Consider the following 15,055-nt stretch of genomic DNA (forward strand, 5'->3'; position numbering starts at 1 on the left):
TGATTGGAGGTCTTGTTTCTACAGCACTTATAAGTGCAGTGTGCCAGTACTTTCAGACAGAAGAATGTATACAGTTCAGTCTCACAAGAAGAGGCATGGTTTCAAAAGGGCAACGATTATCAAATAGCTACCCAGTTAGAAAAGTGGAGTCTACATTGCTTCAAATTGGGTGAAACTGCAATAGAAACCTAACATTTTTATAACTCACAAAGGCTAAAATCAAGACTTTGGTTAGCACAAGGAAGGATGTTTTTCATCATTTAATTAACTATTTTCTTTTGCATTGCTTCATTTCTTAACTCTGGACAGAAGATTCATTAATGCTTTCAAGTATTCTCTTCTGTGATCGGTTACAAACCACTTGGGCATTGACCGGGCAGTACTGAGAGGAAGTAGCTCATGGCCATTGGACTGGGCCACTTTTGCCGAACAAAAGGAAATTATGGGGAAGTGATGTACAAACTTTCCACAGTTCTGGTTCTTCATTTTTCCCAGGTCTGTGGGTTGATGATCATGGCACATTTCCCATAGTGAGCACTCAGCTTGGAGCACAGCTCTTGAAATATGTCCTTGTGTGGCTTCGGAAACATGTCACGTAATGAAAATGCAACTTGTAGTTTCAGTAAACCCAAACTCTTGCTCCACCACTGTGGGTTATGTTTCAGGTCAGCCTCCCTCATTGAGAAAGGTTTCTCTTTCTCCTTGCTTTGTAATTTTTGGAGGTCGTTAATGTAGGCGGTACATTAGTCACTATTGTTTTTTCCTTTTTTTCCTCCACATTTGCTGCAGTATATGCTGTAGTTTCAAATGCGTGACTAATGCAGTTTGGAATGTTAAAAATCTCAAGAATCTTAATTCACAATGTCTTTGTGTCATACATCACAATTTCACCTCAAGGAACTTCATGTTCTGAATGTGCTTGAGCTCACGTGTCACATATCACTTACTTCATCCCAATGACTTTCCATGGGAACATGCCAAATACAATTACTTTCACAACAGTACATGCATTATATTTTGAGAGGGCATAACAAATCAGAACCATGTAAACTAAAATAAAAGGTTTAAATGTATAGATGAGTTTATCTTTTTTGTTTACAGGAATGTGATCCAATAGGAATGCTAGGAAACATGTCTAAATTCTTATTTTTTTATATAAACTTTGAAATGCAAAAGTCCACACACGCTATATGTCCAAAAATATTCACTCACCCATGCAAATCATTGAATTCAGCTGTTCCTGGTGTATAAAGCCAAGCACCAAGGCATGCAAACTGCTTCTACAAACATTTGTGAAACAATGGGTCACTCTTAAGAGCTAAGTGAATTCCAGTGTGATAGGATGCCACCTGTGCAACAAGTCCAGTTGTGAAATTTCCTCGCTACTAAATATTCCACAGTCAACAAGTCAGTGGCATTATAACAAAGTGGAAGAGATTGGGAACGAATGCAAATCAGCCACAAAGTGGTAGGCATGTAAAATGACAGCGCGAGGTCAGCGGATACTGAGGCGCTGAGGTCACCAACTTTCTGCGGAGTCAATCCCTACAGACCTCCAAACTTCAGGTGGCCTTCAGATTAGCTCAAGAACAGCGTAGAGAGCTTCATGGAATGGGTTTCCATGGCCAAGCGGCTGCATCCAAGCCTCACATTACAAAGCACAATGCAAAGCATCGAATGCAGTGGTGTAAAGTGCTGCCACTGGACTCCAGAGCAATGGAGACGTGTTCTCTGGAGTGACGAATCACGCTTCTCCATCTGGTAATCCAATGGACGAGTTTGGTGGTTGCCAGGAGAACGGTACTTGACTGAGTTGTGCCAGGTGTAAAGTTTGGTGGAGGGGGGATTATGGTGTGGGGTTGTTTGTCAGGAGTTGGGCTTGGCCCCTTAGTTCCAGTGAAAGGAACTCATGATGTTTCAGCACCAAGAGATTTTGGACAATTTCATGCTCCCAACTTTGTGAGAACAATTTGGGAATGGCCCTTTCCTGTTCCAACATGACTGCACACCAGTGCACAAAGCAAGGTCCATAAAGACATGGATGAGTGACTTTGGTGTGGAAGAACTTCACTGTCTTACACAGAGTCCTGACCTAAACCTGACAGAACACCTTTGGGATGAATTAGAGCAGAGACTGTGAGCCAGGCCTTCTCATCCAACATCAGTGTCTGACCTCACAAATGCGCTTCTGGAAGAAAGGTCAAAAATTCCCAGAAACACTCCTAAACTTTGTGGAAAGCCTTCCCAGAAGAGTTGAAGCTGTTATAGCTGCAAAGGGTGGGCCGACATCATATTAATCCCTGTGGATTAAGAATGGGATGTCACTCAAGTTCATATGCGTGTGAAGGTAGACGAGCGAATATTTTTGGCAATATAGTTTATCATGGAAAACTGAATTTTCCGACCCGTTCATGCTGAAATTATATTTCCAGACTGCTTTTTGAATGAATCACAGAACAAGATTTCTAATCAGAAGAGAACTCATTTACACATATCAGTCTTAACGGCACAATAACTACAACAGCCTGTTTAAGAGATAAAAAGCAGTTGAAAAATGGTCATGTTAAAATTTATTATGACTGTTTTTGTTATATAAATGCAACGTCATAAGCAGATCTAAGTGGGAAAGTAAAAGTCTAAGAAAATATAATGATATTTTACCTTTAAATTTAGCCATTTTGGTTTCGTTCAATTATTTAAGATTATCTCAGGGTACTTGACATTATTTCAACCATTGTGCATATGACAATATTGTGCATGTATAGTTCAGGTCATGCAGCCCTGTAATATTCAGAAGTTTGTTACATATTAAATTTAGTTAATTACCTTTTTTGGTAATTTTCCGCTGTGGCGACCCTTAAAGGGAGCAGCCGAAAGAAGAAGACCTTTTTGGTCATTCTGGTTGTGTTTGGAATCTTTTATTCCGCTTTTGTACCTTCAAACAAACTACATATCAGTTCGCTCATGTCTTTCAACATTTACGTCACAACAAAAGTCCAACCATGAAAATATAGCATGAAGTGGATGTGGAAGTTTCCCTCATGCAGCACTTCTTCTTTCGGCTGCTCCCTTTAGGGGTCATCACGCTGCTGCTAAATGGGACATGGATCCCTTTATTCCCCACTTCTTTTCTTCTATTTTTGCATATTTGTCACACTTGAATGTTTCAGATAATCAAAGTACACTTAATATTAATACAATTTAGCCCAAGTAAATATAAAATGCTGTTTTAAAATGCTGTTTAAAATCATTTCATTTATTGAAGGAAAAACGCTGTTCAGTCCTACCTGCCCTTATGTGAAAAAGTAATTGCCCTTTAGCTACTAAATCAACCATTTAACCCAGGGGTCAGCAAAATATGGCTCTTATGCTCTGTTGCAAATCCACAGCAGAATTAGATTTTCAGGCAAAAATAAAATATTCCTCTTTTGCAATAAAACAGCTCTGCCGATTGTTCTAACACAGATTTAACAAGAAATGGTCTGAAATATTGGAATTAATGTATAACAGCTAATTCACCAACCTTTAACCCCGAAGGGTTGGCACAGAGGCTCCCAAGCCCTGGTCACCACAGCAAAGCATACAGGATTCCCGCCTAGCAAGTAGCTAACGAAATGGCAAAGAGAAAGATTTAAGACAAACATCAATCATTTAGAGACTAATAGACTTATTTGCATTTTTAATCACTCAACCAGTTTCCTGATACATTTAATGTGTAATAAGAAATGGCCAGACACAAAAAAATTGTGAGGCAAGTCAGCTTCTCATTCCCTAGCGTTCAAATATTCACGTTCCTCCTTAAATGGTGTAGCAGATGCATTCTGGCGCCTCAGGTGGCATTTAAGGGTGCACAGGAGCATTACATCAAGAAGCTGGAGAATGGAAAGCTGACTTCTGCCTTGTTAACGGTCTGACATTGAGAGACATTTTACAAGAAGCTATTCTACTTTTGCAGACCCATTCCTGCCGCATGCATGAGAAAAATGCTATAGCTGTGGCAAAGCTTAAAGCAGAGCAAAGTAAGTCTGTGTTTTCGTTTATGTTATATTTTGTCTACACTTAGCTCATACAAATTGAGACATATTTTCAGCCAAGATGGTAAAACACCTCAAAAATGGATATAAAATACTGTGACTCCCAAGGCGAATTGATTTTTGTTGAAAAGACAAAATGGCTCTTAACATTTGCGTTGCTGGCCTCTAAGTGAACTATATTCCATTGACTATTGGGTTCACTTTCACTAACCGATTGGTCAGTTTCACTAACTAGGCATGATTACCACCCGATCTGTGGAATCTAAACATCACTTAAATAGAGCTGTCTGATAATCAGATAGAGTCACAGTGACGAAAATATGGCCTGACGAGGATGTGGGTTTTTTGTAAGTTTCCCTCATGTACCACAATGCTGCTGAATGGGACATGGATCCTTTTTTTTAAAACAACTTCCACTTCTGCTGTTCATGTCTAAATAGGGTGCTGTATTTGCCCCTCCCCAGTTTCTTCTATTTTTGCATATTTGTCACACTTGAATGTTTCATATAATCAAACTACATTTAATATCAGACAAAGTTAGCCCAAGTAAACATAAAATGCTGTTTAGCCCTACCTGCCCCTAGGTGGAAAAAGTAATTGCTGCTTACACACTAAATAAACCAGTTAACGAAATTCAACTGACTTTTTTGGTTCAGTTTCACTGTCCACTCACAGGCATGATTACTGCCAGACCTGTAGAGTCTAAACATCACTTAAATAGAACCTGTCTGGCAATGTGAACCAAGCGAGAATGTCTCAAAAAGTAGAACATGATGTCATCTAAAGAGATTTAAATACAGATGTGAAACAAAGTCATTGAAACCTACCAGTCTGGAAAACGTTATGAAGCCAATGCTTTGGGACTCCAGCAAACCAAAGTGAGAGCCATTATCCACAAACAGAGAGAACCTGGAACAGTGGTGAAACTTCCCAGGATTGGCCAGCCAACCAAAATTTTACCAAGAGCACGTGGAAGATTCAACCAGGAGATCAAAAAGAACCCAGACGAACATCAGAAGAACTGCAGGCCTCACTTGCCTCAGTTAAGGCCAATGTACACTTTTCCACAATAAGAAAGACACTGGGCAAAAAAAGCATGCATGGGAGAGTTGCCAGGTGCAAACCAATGCTAGCCAAAAGAACACATTTGCCAAAAAAATGTAGATGACCCCCATGACTTTTGGGATAATATTCTGTGGACTGGTTAGTCACTGGTGGAACGTTTTGGAAGACACGGGTCCTATTACATCTGGCATAAAGCTAACACTGTATTCCAGAATAATAACATTTTACCACCAATCAAACGTGGTGGTAGTCTGGTGATTTAGGGCTACTTTGCTTCTGCAGGACGATGACGACTTGAAGATTTGAAGGAACCATGAATTCTGCTCTCTATCAGAAAATCCTGAAGGAAATTTTTACTCATCAGTTTGAGACCTAAAGCTCAAGCATGGTTAAGTTATGCAGCAGGACAATGATCTTAAGCACACAAGCAAGTCCAGCTATAATTGGCTCAAAAGAATCAAAATGAAGGTTTTGCAGTGGCCGAGTCAAAGTCTGACTTGAATCCCATTAAGGTGCTGTGGCAAGACCTTAAACTGGCAGTTCATGTTCAAAAACATTCAAATGTAAATCAATTAAAACAATTTTGCTTAGAAGAGTTGGCCAAAAATTCTCCACAGTGATGACTCATTGAACGTTATCGCAAACGTTTGATTGCAGTTGTTACTGCCAAGGGTGGCACAACCATTTTTTTTATGCTGAGAGAGGCAATTACTTTTTCACCTTCATGATACAGGTTTTGAATAAACCTTTTTCTTCAATAAATGGAATAATCTTTTGGAAGCTGCATTTTGAGTTTACTCATATTGTCTTTATCTTATATTAAATTTAGTGGGATGATCTGAAACATTTAAATGTGACAAACTAGTAAAAGTAGAAGAAATTGAGTGAGGGGCAAATGTTGTTTCACAGCACTGTATGTGTGTTACAAAGACATTTTTGACTTTTATTCTGAATCCTTTTTATTTTGTTGTTGATTTTTTAAGTTGGTGAAGTAAAGTTCTTATTAACTAAATTTTTTTTTATTGTCTTTTATTTCTTTTGCATATGTTGTGATTATTGCTATCTCGTGTCTTTTACACTCTCAAATATAGAACAGCAGAACAGTTGACCTAAAATCTTTCATTGCTTTTAAATTCTTTTTGAACATTTTTGTTGAATTGATGTGTAGAAATACTGAAATTCTTCAGAACTGAAAACTTGGTTAGTCTTTCATTTGTTTGCGTGTTATATCTTGAGGTTTTTTTTTTCAACGATGATAGTCCAGGAAGTAATTTCTTCTTTTGGTAATGCAGAGAAACATCTTGCATTTGGTGCATCTCATGTATGTCTTGTTTTTGCAGCCCTTATTTCTGCATCTTTCTACATGTTTGCAACCCACCAGCTCTGGCATGTGCATGGCTCCATATTTACGCACAGATGACTCATCTGTGGCTCATACTCTTCTTCACTCTCTTCACTTGCACTGTTGTCAAGTTCTGGAAGATCCAACAGCTCTTCAGCCAGGTGCAATTTGAAGTCCAAGTACTGTTTAGTTTCCTTTGCAGGTCGATTCAGGACTTTGCTATCAGACTTGGACTGGATCCAGGAGTTTGTGATGGCAACATCAAAAAAGTGACCTATCACTCATGTAGTCCATTTTTTGGTCCTGCTTGACATTCTGTAAAAGCTCAACATTCGGTCACATAAATCCACCCCACCCATGTTGTCATTGTACTCTCTGATAACTGCAGGTCTTCTCACTTGGATGTGTGCTTTGTCTTTGTTGGACCATCTTCTACAGACATCTTCAGGATTTTTCCCAAGTATGGTAGAGGCCATTAGCACTGGCTTGTTGTCATAACACTTTGTGATAGCCAGCTCAGGACTATTTCTGACCACCATCATTGATGCTCCTCTCCCTTCTTGTTGCAACTGTTTGTCACCAGTAAGCAGACATGGCTTCAGCACTCTGTTCTTCATTATGGTTCCAGTTGCCAGGAAAGCCTTTTTCCAGCAAAGCATCCATGAGACTGACTGATGTAAAGTACCGGTCAAAGAACAACTGACATCCTGTGGGAACAGATTCAACCATACGTAGGACTGCTGCTGCCCCAGTACCCAATATTTTGTCATTAAACGTATTCTTTCCTTTGTATACTTCAAAGTCCAGCATCAGACCATCTGGAGAGGCAAGGACAAATACCTTCAAGCCAGTCGGGTGTGGCTTGCCTGGAACAAACTGCCTGATTGATATGCCAAAGAAGATCTTCACTTCCTGTGGACTGGTGTTCAGAGAAACTCCTGTAGTCTGCAGCTCCCTTTGATTGGTGAATGTTGCCAAGTCTTCAAAAACCTTACTATCAATGTATTGGGAAAAGTACTGAATTGGACTCCAATCTGCATGAACTGTAGGGTCATCTTGATAATCAGGAGGCCTAGGTAGCACAGGTGTGAATCTGTTTTGGTGGAAAAGCAGAATAAACAGTTTAATGAAATTGAATTAATACCATTATTATTAATTTAACCTCCAAACACTTTGATCTGATACGTATGAAATGTAATTATTTTACTCACTTTAAAACTCCAACCAATCTGATCACAATGTAATGTAGTTAAAAGTCCTTTAATTTCCATAAAAAAAAACTAACCACTCTGATCACAGTGAAATATAGTTAATAGTCATTTTATTGACTGTACTTTCTGTTGCCAAGTGCATTTTGTGCTGCCATTAGTTCAACAATGCGGTATTTATATATATATATTTTTTTACTGGTTTTACGTATTATTTATGATAATCCTAAAACTAAATAAAACATATGTGCTAGTCCTGGCCCACAAAGGATGACGGCTCTCCTGTCGGTCTGTGTCTGTGATCTCATCTGATGAGCTACCTGCCTCTTCATTAGAACTCTCTACCTCTTCTTCATCAGGTTTAAACTCGTCCTCAGCATTTTCCTCATCTGATAAACCTAAGTCTGAATCTCCCTCAATTATTTTGTACAAAATCTTCTCTGCCTCTGTTCTGTCTCCTAAAACAATATGTTAAAACATTAGTGAACGTGAAAGACATGAAGATCATCTTAATGTCTATTATAGTGGACATTTATAAAATGGTTATTATTGAATTTAAAAAATATATAAACTGTTCTCAGACCTCATTAAACAGTTCCTAACAACCTCAAATATATGAATGTTGCAGTAAAAAAGCAATAAATCAAGCATATTTGACTTACCTTTCCTGATTCCATAAAATGTGCTTGTTGATATGGAGGCCATTTTGTTTAAACACATGTGATATCACTGGAAAGCCCAGGATGTCCTCTTTAAGATACAGCAGGACTTATTAGGGTAACTCTAACGAATAAAATGATAGATGCAGAAACAAAGTGTCCACCACAAAGGACACAAATGAATAGGCAGGGTCTCAGAAGGATAGTACGGAATAGTAATGCATAGTGTCAACAGTAAAGTTTGGTGGAGGAGGTATAATGGTCTGTAGCTGTTTTTCTGGGTTTGGGTTCACCCATTTAGTTCCAGTGAAGGGCAGCGTTAATACAGCATACAAAGACATTTTAGACAATTACATGTATCCAACTTTCTGGCAGCTGTTTGGCGATGGCCCTTTCCTGTTCCAGCATGACTGTGCCCTTGTGCACAAAGTCATATGCATTAAGACATAGTTTGATGAATTTGGTGTGGAGGAACTTCAGTGACCTGCAGGGTGCCCTGACCTCAATCCCACTGAACACCTTTGGGATATATTTGAATGACAATTGTGAGCCAGGCCTTCTGATAAAACAGTGCCTCACAAGCGCTCTTTTGATGGAACGGATTCAAAGTCACGCAGACACATTCCAAAATCTTGTGGAAAGCCGTCTAAGAGAGGTTGTTGTAGCCACAATGGGGCCAACTCCATATTTCCATATTAACGCTCTTGGTTTTGGAATGGGATGGTCAGATTTATTTACAGCCTTTACTGAGAGTCAGTTTATTTACATTTACTGACAATCAAACCTGCAAATGACCTAGCAGCAGAATGTGCAGTTTACATGAAAACAGTAACAAAAAATAAATAAAAAATACAAAGCAAATAGTTATTTTTGCAAGTTTGAAATCTTCAGTAAGATGCAAAAAATATTTTTAGTTTCTTTTCATACATTTTTAAAATGTAAAAAAGGAAGACAGTTCTTTGTGAAAACAATGGGAGCCTGGAAATGTCATTATTTTTATTATCAGTCCTTTTTGTTTCAGAGAAAAGACAGAAGCGTTTTGTGCAGAGAGCTTCGTGACGTCGATAAAAAAACGTCAGGCGTGTCGACGGCTGTGCGTCACTTCCGCGTTACGGTTGTCCTTTTAATGGTCCCTCGGCGCTGTAGCGGTGCAGTCCTCCGAACAGGCTAGTTAAACTAAGGGTGTCTGAAAGTTGCCGTTTCTAAGCGGGACCATCACACAGACGTCTGATTTCGCCAGAAGGTAAATTAATAGTCACTTCGGTGGTTTTTTAAACTGCGGTTACTTCGCTAACGTCAGTTAGCTTAAGCTGCCTCCGAACCGTCAGCGCGACCAAAGATCGGAACTGTTTACTGGATATTGATCGCATCTAGTCTCTTTTAGCCATTTAACCGCCGTATCGGTATTGGAGAAGCTGATCTTGCTGATCAGGTGCAGAAGAGCTGGCTTTGTCAGCAGTAAGTGAGCTTTAGGGGCCGGTTTGTGGAGTCCAGGGTTCGGTCCAGCAGTGACGCCTGTGGTTCGCTGTAAGAGTAACTTGGCTTAATGTAGTTGACGCTAGCTGAGCTGAGCTGAGCTGAGATCAATCAAAAGGCCTAAAGGATTTGTTGCCACGCATGACAAGAGCCTGGGGAAAGTTCCAGAAAAGCCCAGTGTTCATCCGTAGGCTGCAAACTACTAAACTGTGTACGAGGTGATTCCCCAATTATATTTGCTTTGAAATTTGCATTGGAGTCCATTTACCATCCTGTAGCCTAACAGTCGTCGGAAATTTTTTGTGCGTCCCCGATTAAATTAGTTACATGTTCTGTTGATTTTCTGAGTGGAAGTAAGTGCCGTCCACAGCCTCAGTGTAATTTCAGGCAATTGGAGGCAATTATTTCATAAGCGGATAGCGATCCTTACTCAGACACGTATGGCATGTAGCTAGTTTTCCTCTGATGACAAACTGCCTCAGACCACCCATCACATGTTGGAGGCGCGGTGTGCATGTGACTCAATGCTGCTCCCAAGCTTAAAGGCGCAATGTCCCAAATCTAACAGTTTGAATGGGAGTTGTACTGTTTTCAATTTCCGAATAGTTAAATCGTTGTTGTGGTATTAGGATGTGAAATTGAATGGTGTTTCGTAGAAGCGAATCGACTTTTTTACAGGGATCCAACGGTCATGATGTTTACAACGCAAAAACAGGCTTTTTATTTGCTATTCAAAATGAACCTACATGTGTCTGAGTTTTTATTTTATTTATATATATGGTTGATAAAGGTTTAGTGTTAAATCTGAATTTACCTTGTCTTAAGGCTTCTCTTGTGCCAGTTACTGTCAATGAGAAACCTTCCCCGTTAAAAGTGAAAGCTGAATTGCGGTGTAAAGTGTGACTAACTTCATGTGGGTGCAGATAGCTCTAATTTATGACATTAACCGGGGAATATCCCACTTACAGTACATTTCATTCTTTCTTTCTGTTCTTAGTCAATGTCTTTTTAATCCTAAAAAGTACCTAAAATCCTAAAAAAATGTATCAAATGCATATAAATTAATTCACCAAGCAAAGAAAACAAGGTTGATCAAGGTTGATTTGTTTATTAATTTCAAATACATTAACTTTTGTTCACCCCTACAGAGGTCACTAGGAGAAAGGGTTGCTTGCTTTCACAACCTATTTAGGTACTCTACTTTTTTTCCCTTTCTTTTTAGGCAGTCATACTCACTGTAACAATGGCTGATTCTAGTTTTGGCACAATTGAAACTGATGATGGACTGCAGGACTGGTCAGCAATGAGAACGAGGCTGAACTCTTTCCAGGCCTTTCCCCTAGTTCAAAAGGTTTCTGCGGAGAGACTGGCCCGGGCAGGGTTCTACTTCACAGGAGAGTCTGATCGGGTACGCTGCTTCAGCTGCCAGAAGATAGTGGGGAACTGGCGCCAAGGGGACACTCCAGTAGAGAGACACCGCGAGGTCTCGCCTGCCTGCAAGTTTCTCATCTGTGCTCACAAGAGGAACCCCTTAGATGGTCACTCTTCTCAGATCACTGACTATGATGAAGAGGCAGAAGCTATGGAGTTCAGTCTCCGCACAGGAGAGATTGTAGATGAGACCATATACCCTATGGTTCCGCATATGAAGAGTGAAGAAGCTCGGCTGAGCACATTTGACAACTGGCCTTCATGGGCCCCGGCCCGGCCCACTGACCTTGTGCAGGCTGGGCTGTTTTATGTGCCAGAGACTGACAGGGAAACAGACAGAGTGCAGTGCTTTTGCTGTGGTGGCATGCTGACAGGCTGGGAAGACGGTGATGATCCCTGGGCTGAGCATGCTAAATACTACCGAAACTGCTTCTTCATCCTGGGCCATGATGTGGGGAACATGCCCTCAGAGCTGGTCAGGCAGAGGAGCTTTGGCAACAGATGTTCCATGGAAACCTTTGAGGAACGCCTAGACAGCTTTAGAGACAGACAGCATCCCATCAGTCATGAAAGGCTGGCCAGAGCTGGCTTTTATAGTACAGGTGAGGCTTTCTTCTGCTTTTACTATTGCATAATTTTTCTGTTTCTTTTAAATTTATGTAAAACAAGGTGCTGATTACATGTTATTTCTACTGTAGTAATAGCGTTGTGGTGATCTGACTTGTCTCTATCTTTGCAGGTGAGCAGGATCGTGTGATGTGCTTTAAATGCGGAGGAGGTCTGAAGGACTGGCAGCCAACTGAGGATCCTTGGGAGGAGCATGCCAAGCATTATCCTGGGTAACTGGCTAATTCAGATCAATATTTGCAGGAACATACTGAGTAATTCAGTGCTGACTCATTAAATGGCTAGTTTGTGACACAAGCACAGTGTATTGCAAAGTGGAGGTCAGTAAGATTATTTCTGGTGTTTCACACCTCTAAGCAAATGTCCATTTTCCACATGCAGATGCAGTTTCCTGCTTGCAGAAAAAGGGCAAGAATTTGTCAACAGTGTGCAGCTGGGAAGTCCTAGAAGCCGCTATCCAGTGAGTAAAGTGAATCACTATACAATGTAATTATTATGTGGAGTGTATATTTGACTTCCTGTCTAAAGAACTTCCATTATCAAGGTGAATGCTAATCTGAATATTCATATTTCTTAACCTTATCTCTTAGAATGCAAGCAGTGAGAATGGATTTTCAAGTCATGAGAAAGGTAAGTGTATCTGATATGCTGACTTTCAGTTGTTGTATGTGTTTTCACATTTAATATCTGGCAAGGAACCTTTGTCTCATTATTTTATTTTTTCTTTCCTATGACAGCATCAAATGTAATGCAGTCGGAGATTGCACAGAAAGCAGTTGGAATGGGTTTCGACCCAATTAAAGTGGAACGGATCATTTTAGAAAAGATACGTCTGAGCAGTGAGGGCTATTCCAAAGTGGAAGATCTCATTGAAGATATCCACAACGGTGTGTTTGATAGTGATTCTGATAGTAAGTGCATTGCTCCATTCTTTAATTTTTTTTTCTTCAAACTTTGCTAATCGGATGTCTGTTCTTTCTGTTGTGTGTACAAAATCAGACTTTAATCTAGTTAAATACAAGGTGTTTTATATTTCATATGGCATGAAGTTTTTTTTTTTTAAACTCCAGTTTTTCCACTGTTTTTAAAGTCCTTTCCAGCTTCCACTATTTCTCTTGGTAAGGCCCCTTATTAATGCAAGTACAGTTGTATAAATGGTATTTTTTGTTCTTCTGGGTTTCAGCTGAGGATCCTTTGAAGAAGTTGGAGAAACTTCAACGCGAAAAGCTCTGCAAAGTTTGCATGGATGATGACATTTCTATCGTCTTCATCCCATGTGGGCATTTGGTCACCTGCAAGAAATGCTCTGATTCTGTTGACAAGTGCCCCATCTGCTGTGCTGTCATCACACAGAAAATCAAAACCTATAGCTCTTAACTTCCAGTGGACTCGAACTCTAATAGAAAAGCTGCTTTCATAATCACTTAGTTTTCAGCATTCTTTAAAATGACACATATGGATATATTTGTTGAATGACTTGTACATAAACAGGGACAGCATTGCTTTTATGTTTTGTTATATCATGGTGCATAATTTTTGTATGTTTGCCATAGATCAGGGCAAAAATCACTACAGACAAACAGAAATATGCTAAAAGGGAACAGTGTAAATACTTATCACTATTACTTCTCCAAGGTAAATTTGCTTTGTGTTCAGCCTATGTACATTTATGATTGTTTTCTGTAGTTCAGAGAATCCTGGATTATGCAGTCTGTGGGTACTTCACACTGTACAGTTTCCTAGGCAGTGCTTAGTCTGTCTGTCTGCATGACCAAGTGGCAGGCCTGCCATTGAGAGAGGACCCCTGCCATACCCACACTGTGAGGACAAGGCATACTGCTCTTAGTAATTCTGAGAATCAAACTACAGCCCAACTCTTCCTCTGAAGGATCATGGAAATGGAATAGAATTAGGCAATCATAGCTTGTTGATCTATTCTGGAGCTGCCGTTTTTGTTAGAGAATCCTGGTTGTTGAAACATATTGTCTGAAAACTTAATCCTGAATCTATGTTGTTAGGGCTAAATAAAGTTTAATTTCAGACAGGTGAACTGCAGAAATACAGGCAGTGCTCTATTCAGAGTGCCTTTCTCTTGATGTAATGAATGATTTCAATTTTGTCCTGTTTTAATTATTTATTTGTAGTTTAATGTACTTGTAATTCTTATTGATGCAATATCATATTTGTTAGAAACAATGTTAGAAAAAAATTACTTTTTTTTTTTTTTAACCATAGTTTCTTAATTATGTTTGCTAATAGATTTTCATGCTGTAGAGTGTTTTTACAACATGTGTTTATATAACCCTGGACAATAAAATGAGAGTATATTTGTATTTCACAGTGGTATTTATGTCTGCACTAGGGGAGCCACATAGGAAACACAAAATCAACAAACACTGTCACTGTACCTGTAGGTCAGGTTTTTTAGAAACTAGTTGGTGTTTACAAGGTTGCTTCACAGGGCAATAAACAAGAGATGATGGATTGTGACTGACATCCATAAATCAATTCAAAACCTTCATAAATACAATTTGGGGAAAAATAAAAAAGCCTGGAAGAAGAACTGATGGACTAGGTAGATGAACATTTCTAGAAGAGATTTGTGGTCTCTGTGTATGGTGTGTGTGTGTGTGTGTGAGAGAGTCCTCAACGCAGTCAAGTGGATAGTTCAAAAGACAAAAATTGGACATAGTTGTATATCAAATCTCCAAAGCAATGATGAATCAACCACCATGCCAAAAAGCAGTTAGCAGTTTTCGCCAGAAGACTCTTCTCATCAAACCTCAAACGTAAGCTCCTGGAATTTGATAAATGCCACTAGAACTTTGGAAACTGGTTCTGTGGTTGAGAATGAGAGGGGAGGTTCTTGAACCCAATCTCCACTGTGGTGATGGATATGGGATACTTCATGTCTGTTTCGCTTCCAGAGGAACTTGGAACCTTCTTCGGCACCATGGACACCTACCATGTTTCAGAGCTCTTGACTCCTTCAGCCAGAAGACTAGTACTGAATTGTCTTGGATCCTTTAGAAAGCTAATGATCCTAAGCGCTATTCTAGATCCATGCAGCTGATCCTCAGTGATAAAAAAAAAAAAAAATCTAAATCTTTTCCAATGGCAAGCCTGCGCTGAAACACAGAGACCCTCAAGCAAGAACCAAGGACTTTGTGACATCTGAAGATATTCTGCATGATGTATGATGGCATCAGATCT

At 39.6% G+C, this 15,055-nt stretch overlaps 1 protein-coding gene and 1 long non-coding RNA gene across 2 annotated transcripts; one reads left to right on the plus strand and one right to left on the minus strand.

The window, feature by feature from the left end:
- Positions 1-3,356: 3,356 nt before the first annotated feature.
- On the minus strand, positions 3,357-9,390 carry LOC119263888. The gene is made up of 3 exons (XR_005130611.1): positions 8,312-9,390; positions 6,478-7,534; positions 3,357-3,606 (listed from the first exon to the last, which is right to left on the minus strand). It is a non-coding gene; the product is annotated as an uncharacterized LOC119263888 (long non-coding RNA).
- Positions 9,391-9,407: 17 nt separating this feature from the next.
- LOC108417294 (X-linked inhibitor of apoptosis) lies at positions 9,408-14,326 on the plus strand. Its single transcript, XM_017689923.2, has 7 exons — positions 9,408-9,551; positions 11,007-11,817; positions 11,955-12,054; positions 12,224-12,302; positions 12,433-12,472; positions 12,580-12,753; positions 13,026-14,326. The coding sequence occupies exons 2-7, from the start codon at positions 11,028-11,030 to the stop codon at positions 13,217-13,219; spliced, it is 1,377 nt and encodes a 458-aa protein (XP_017545412.1). The 5' UTR covers positions 9,408-9,551; positions 11,007-11,027; the 3' UTR covers positions 13,220-14,326.
- The last annotated feature ends 729 nt before the right edge of the window (positions 14,327-15,055 follow it).

Source organism: Pygocentrus nattereri, chromosome 8, assembly GCF_015220715.1.
Source record: "Pygocentrus nattereri isolate fPygNat1 chromosome 8, fPygNat1.pri, whole genome shotgun sequence".
In the NCBI taxonomy this organism is placed as follows: Eukaryota; Metazoa; Chordata; class Actinopteri; order Characiformes; family Serrasalmidae; genus Pygocentrus; species Pygocentrus nattereri.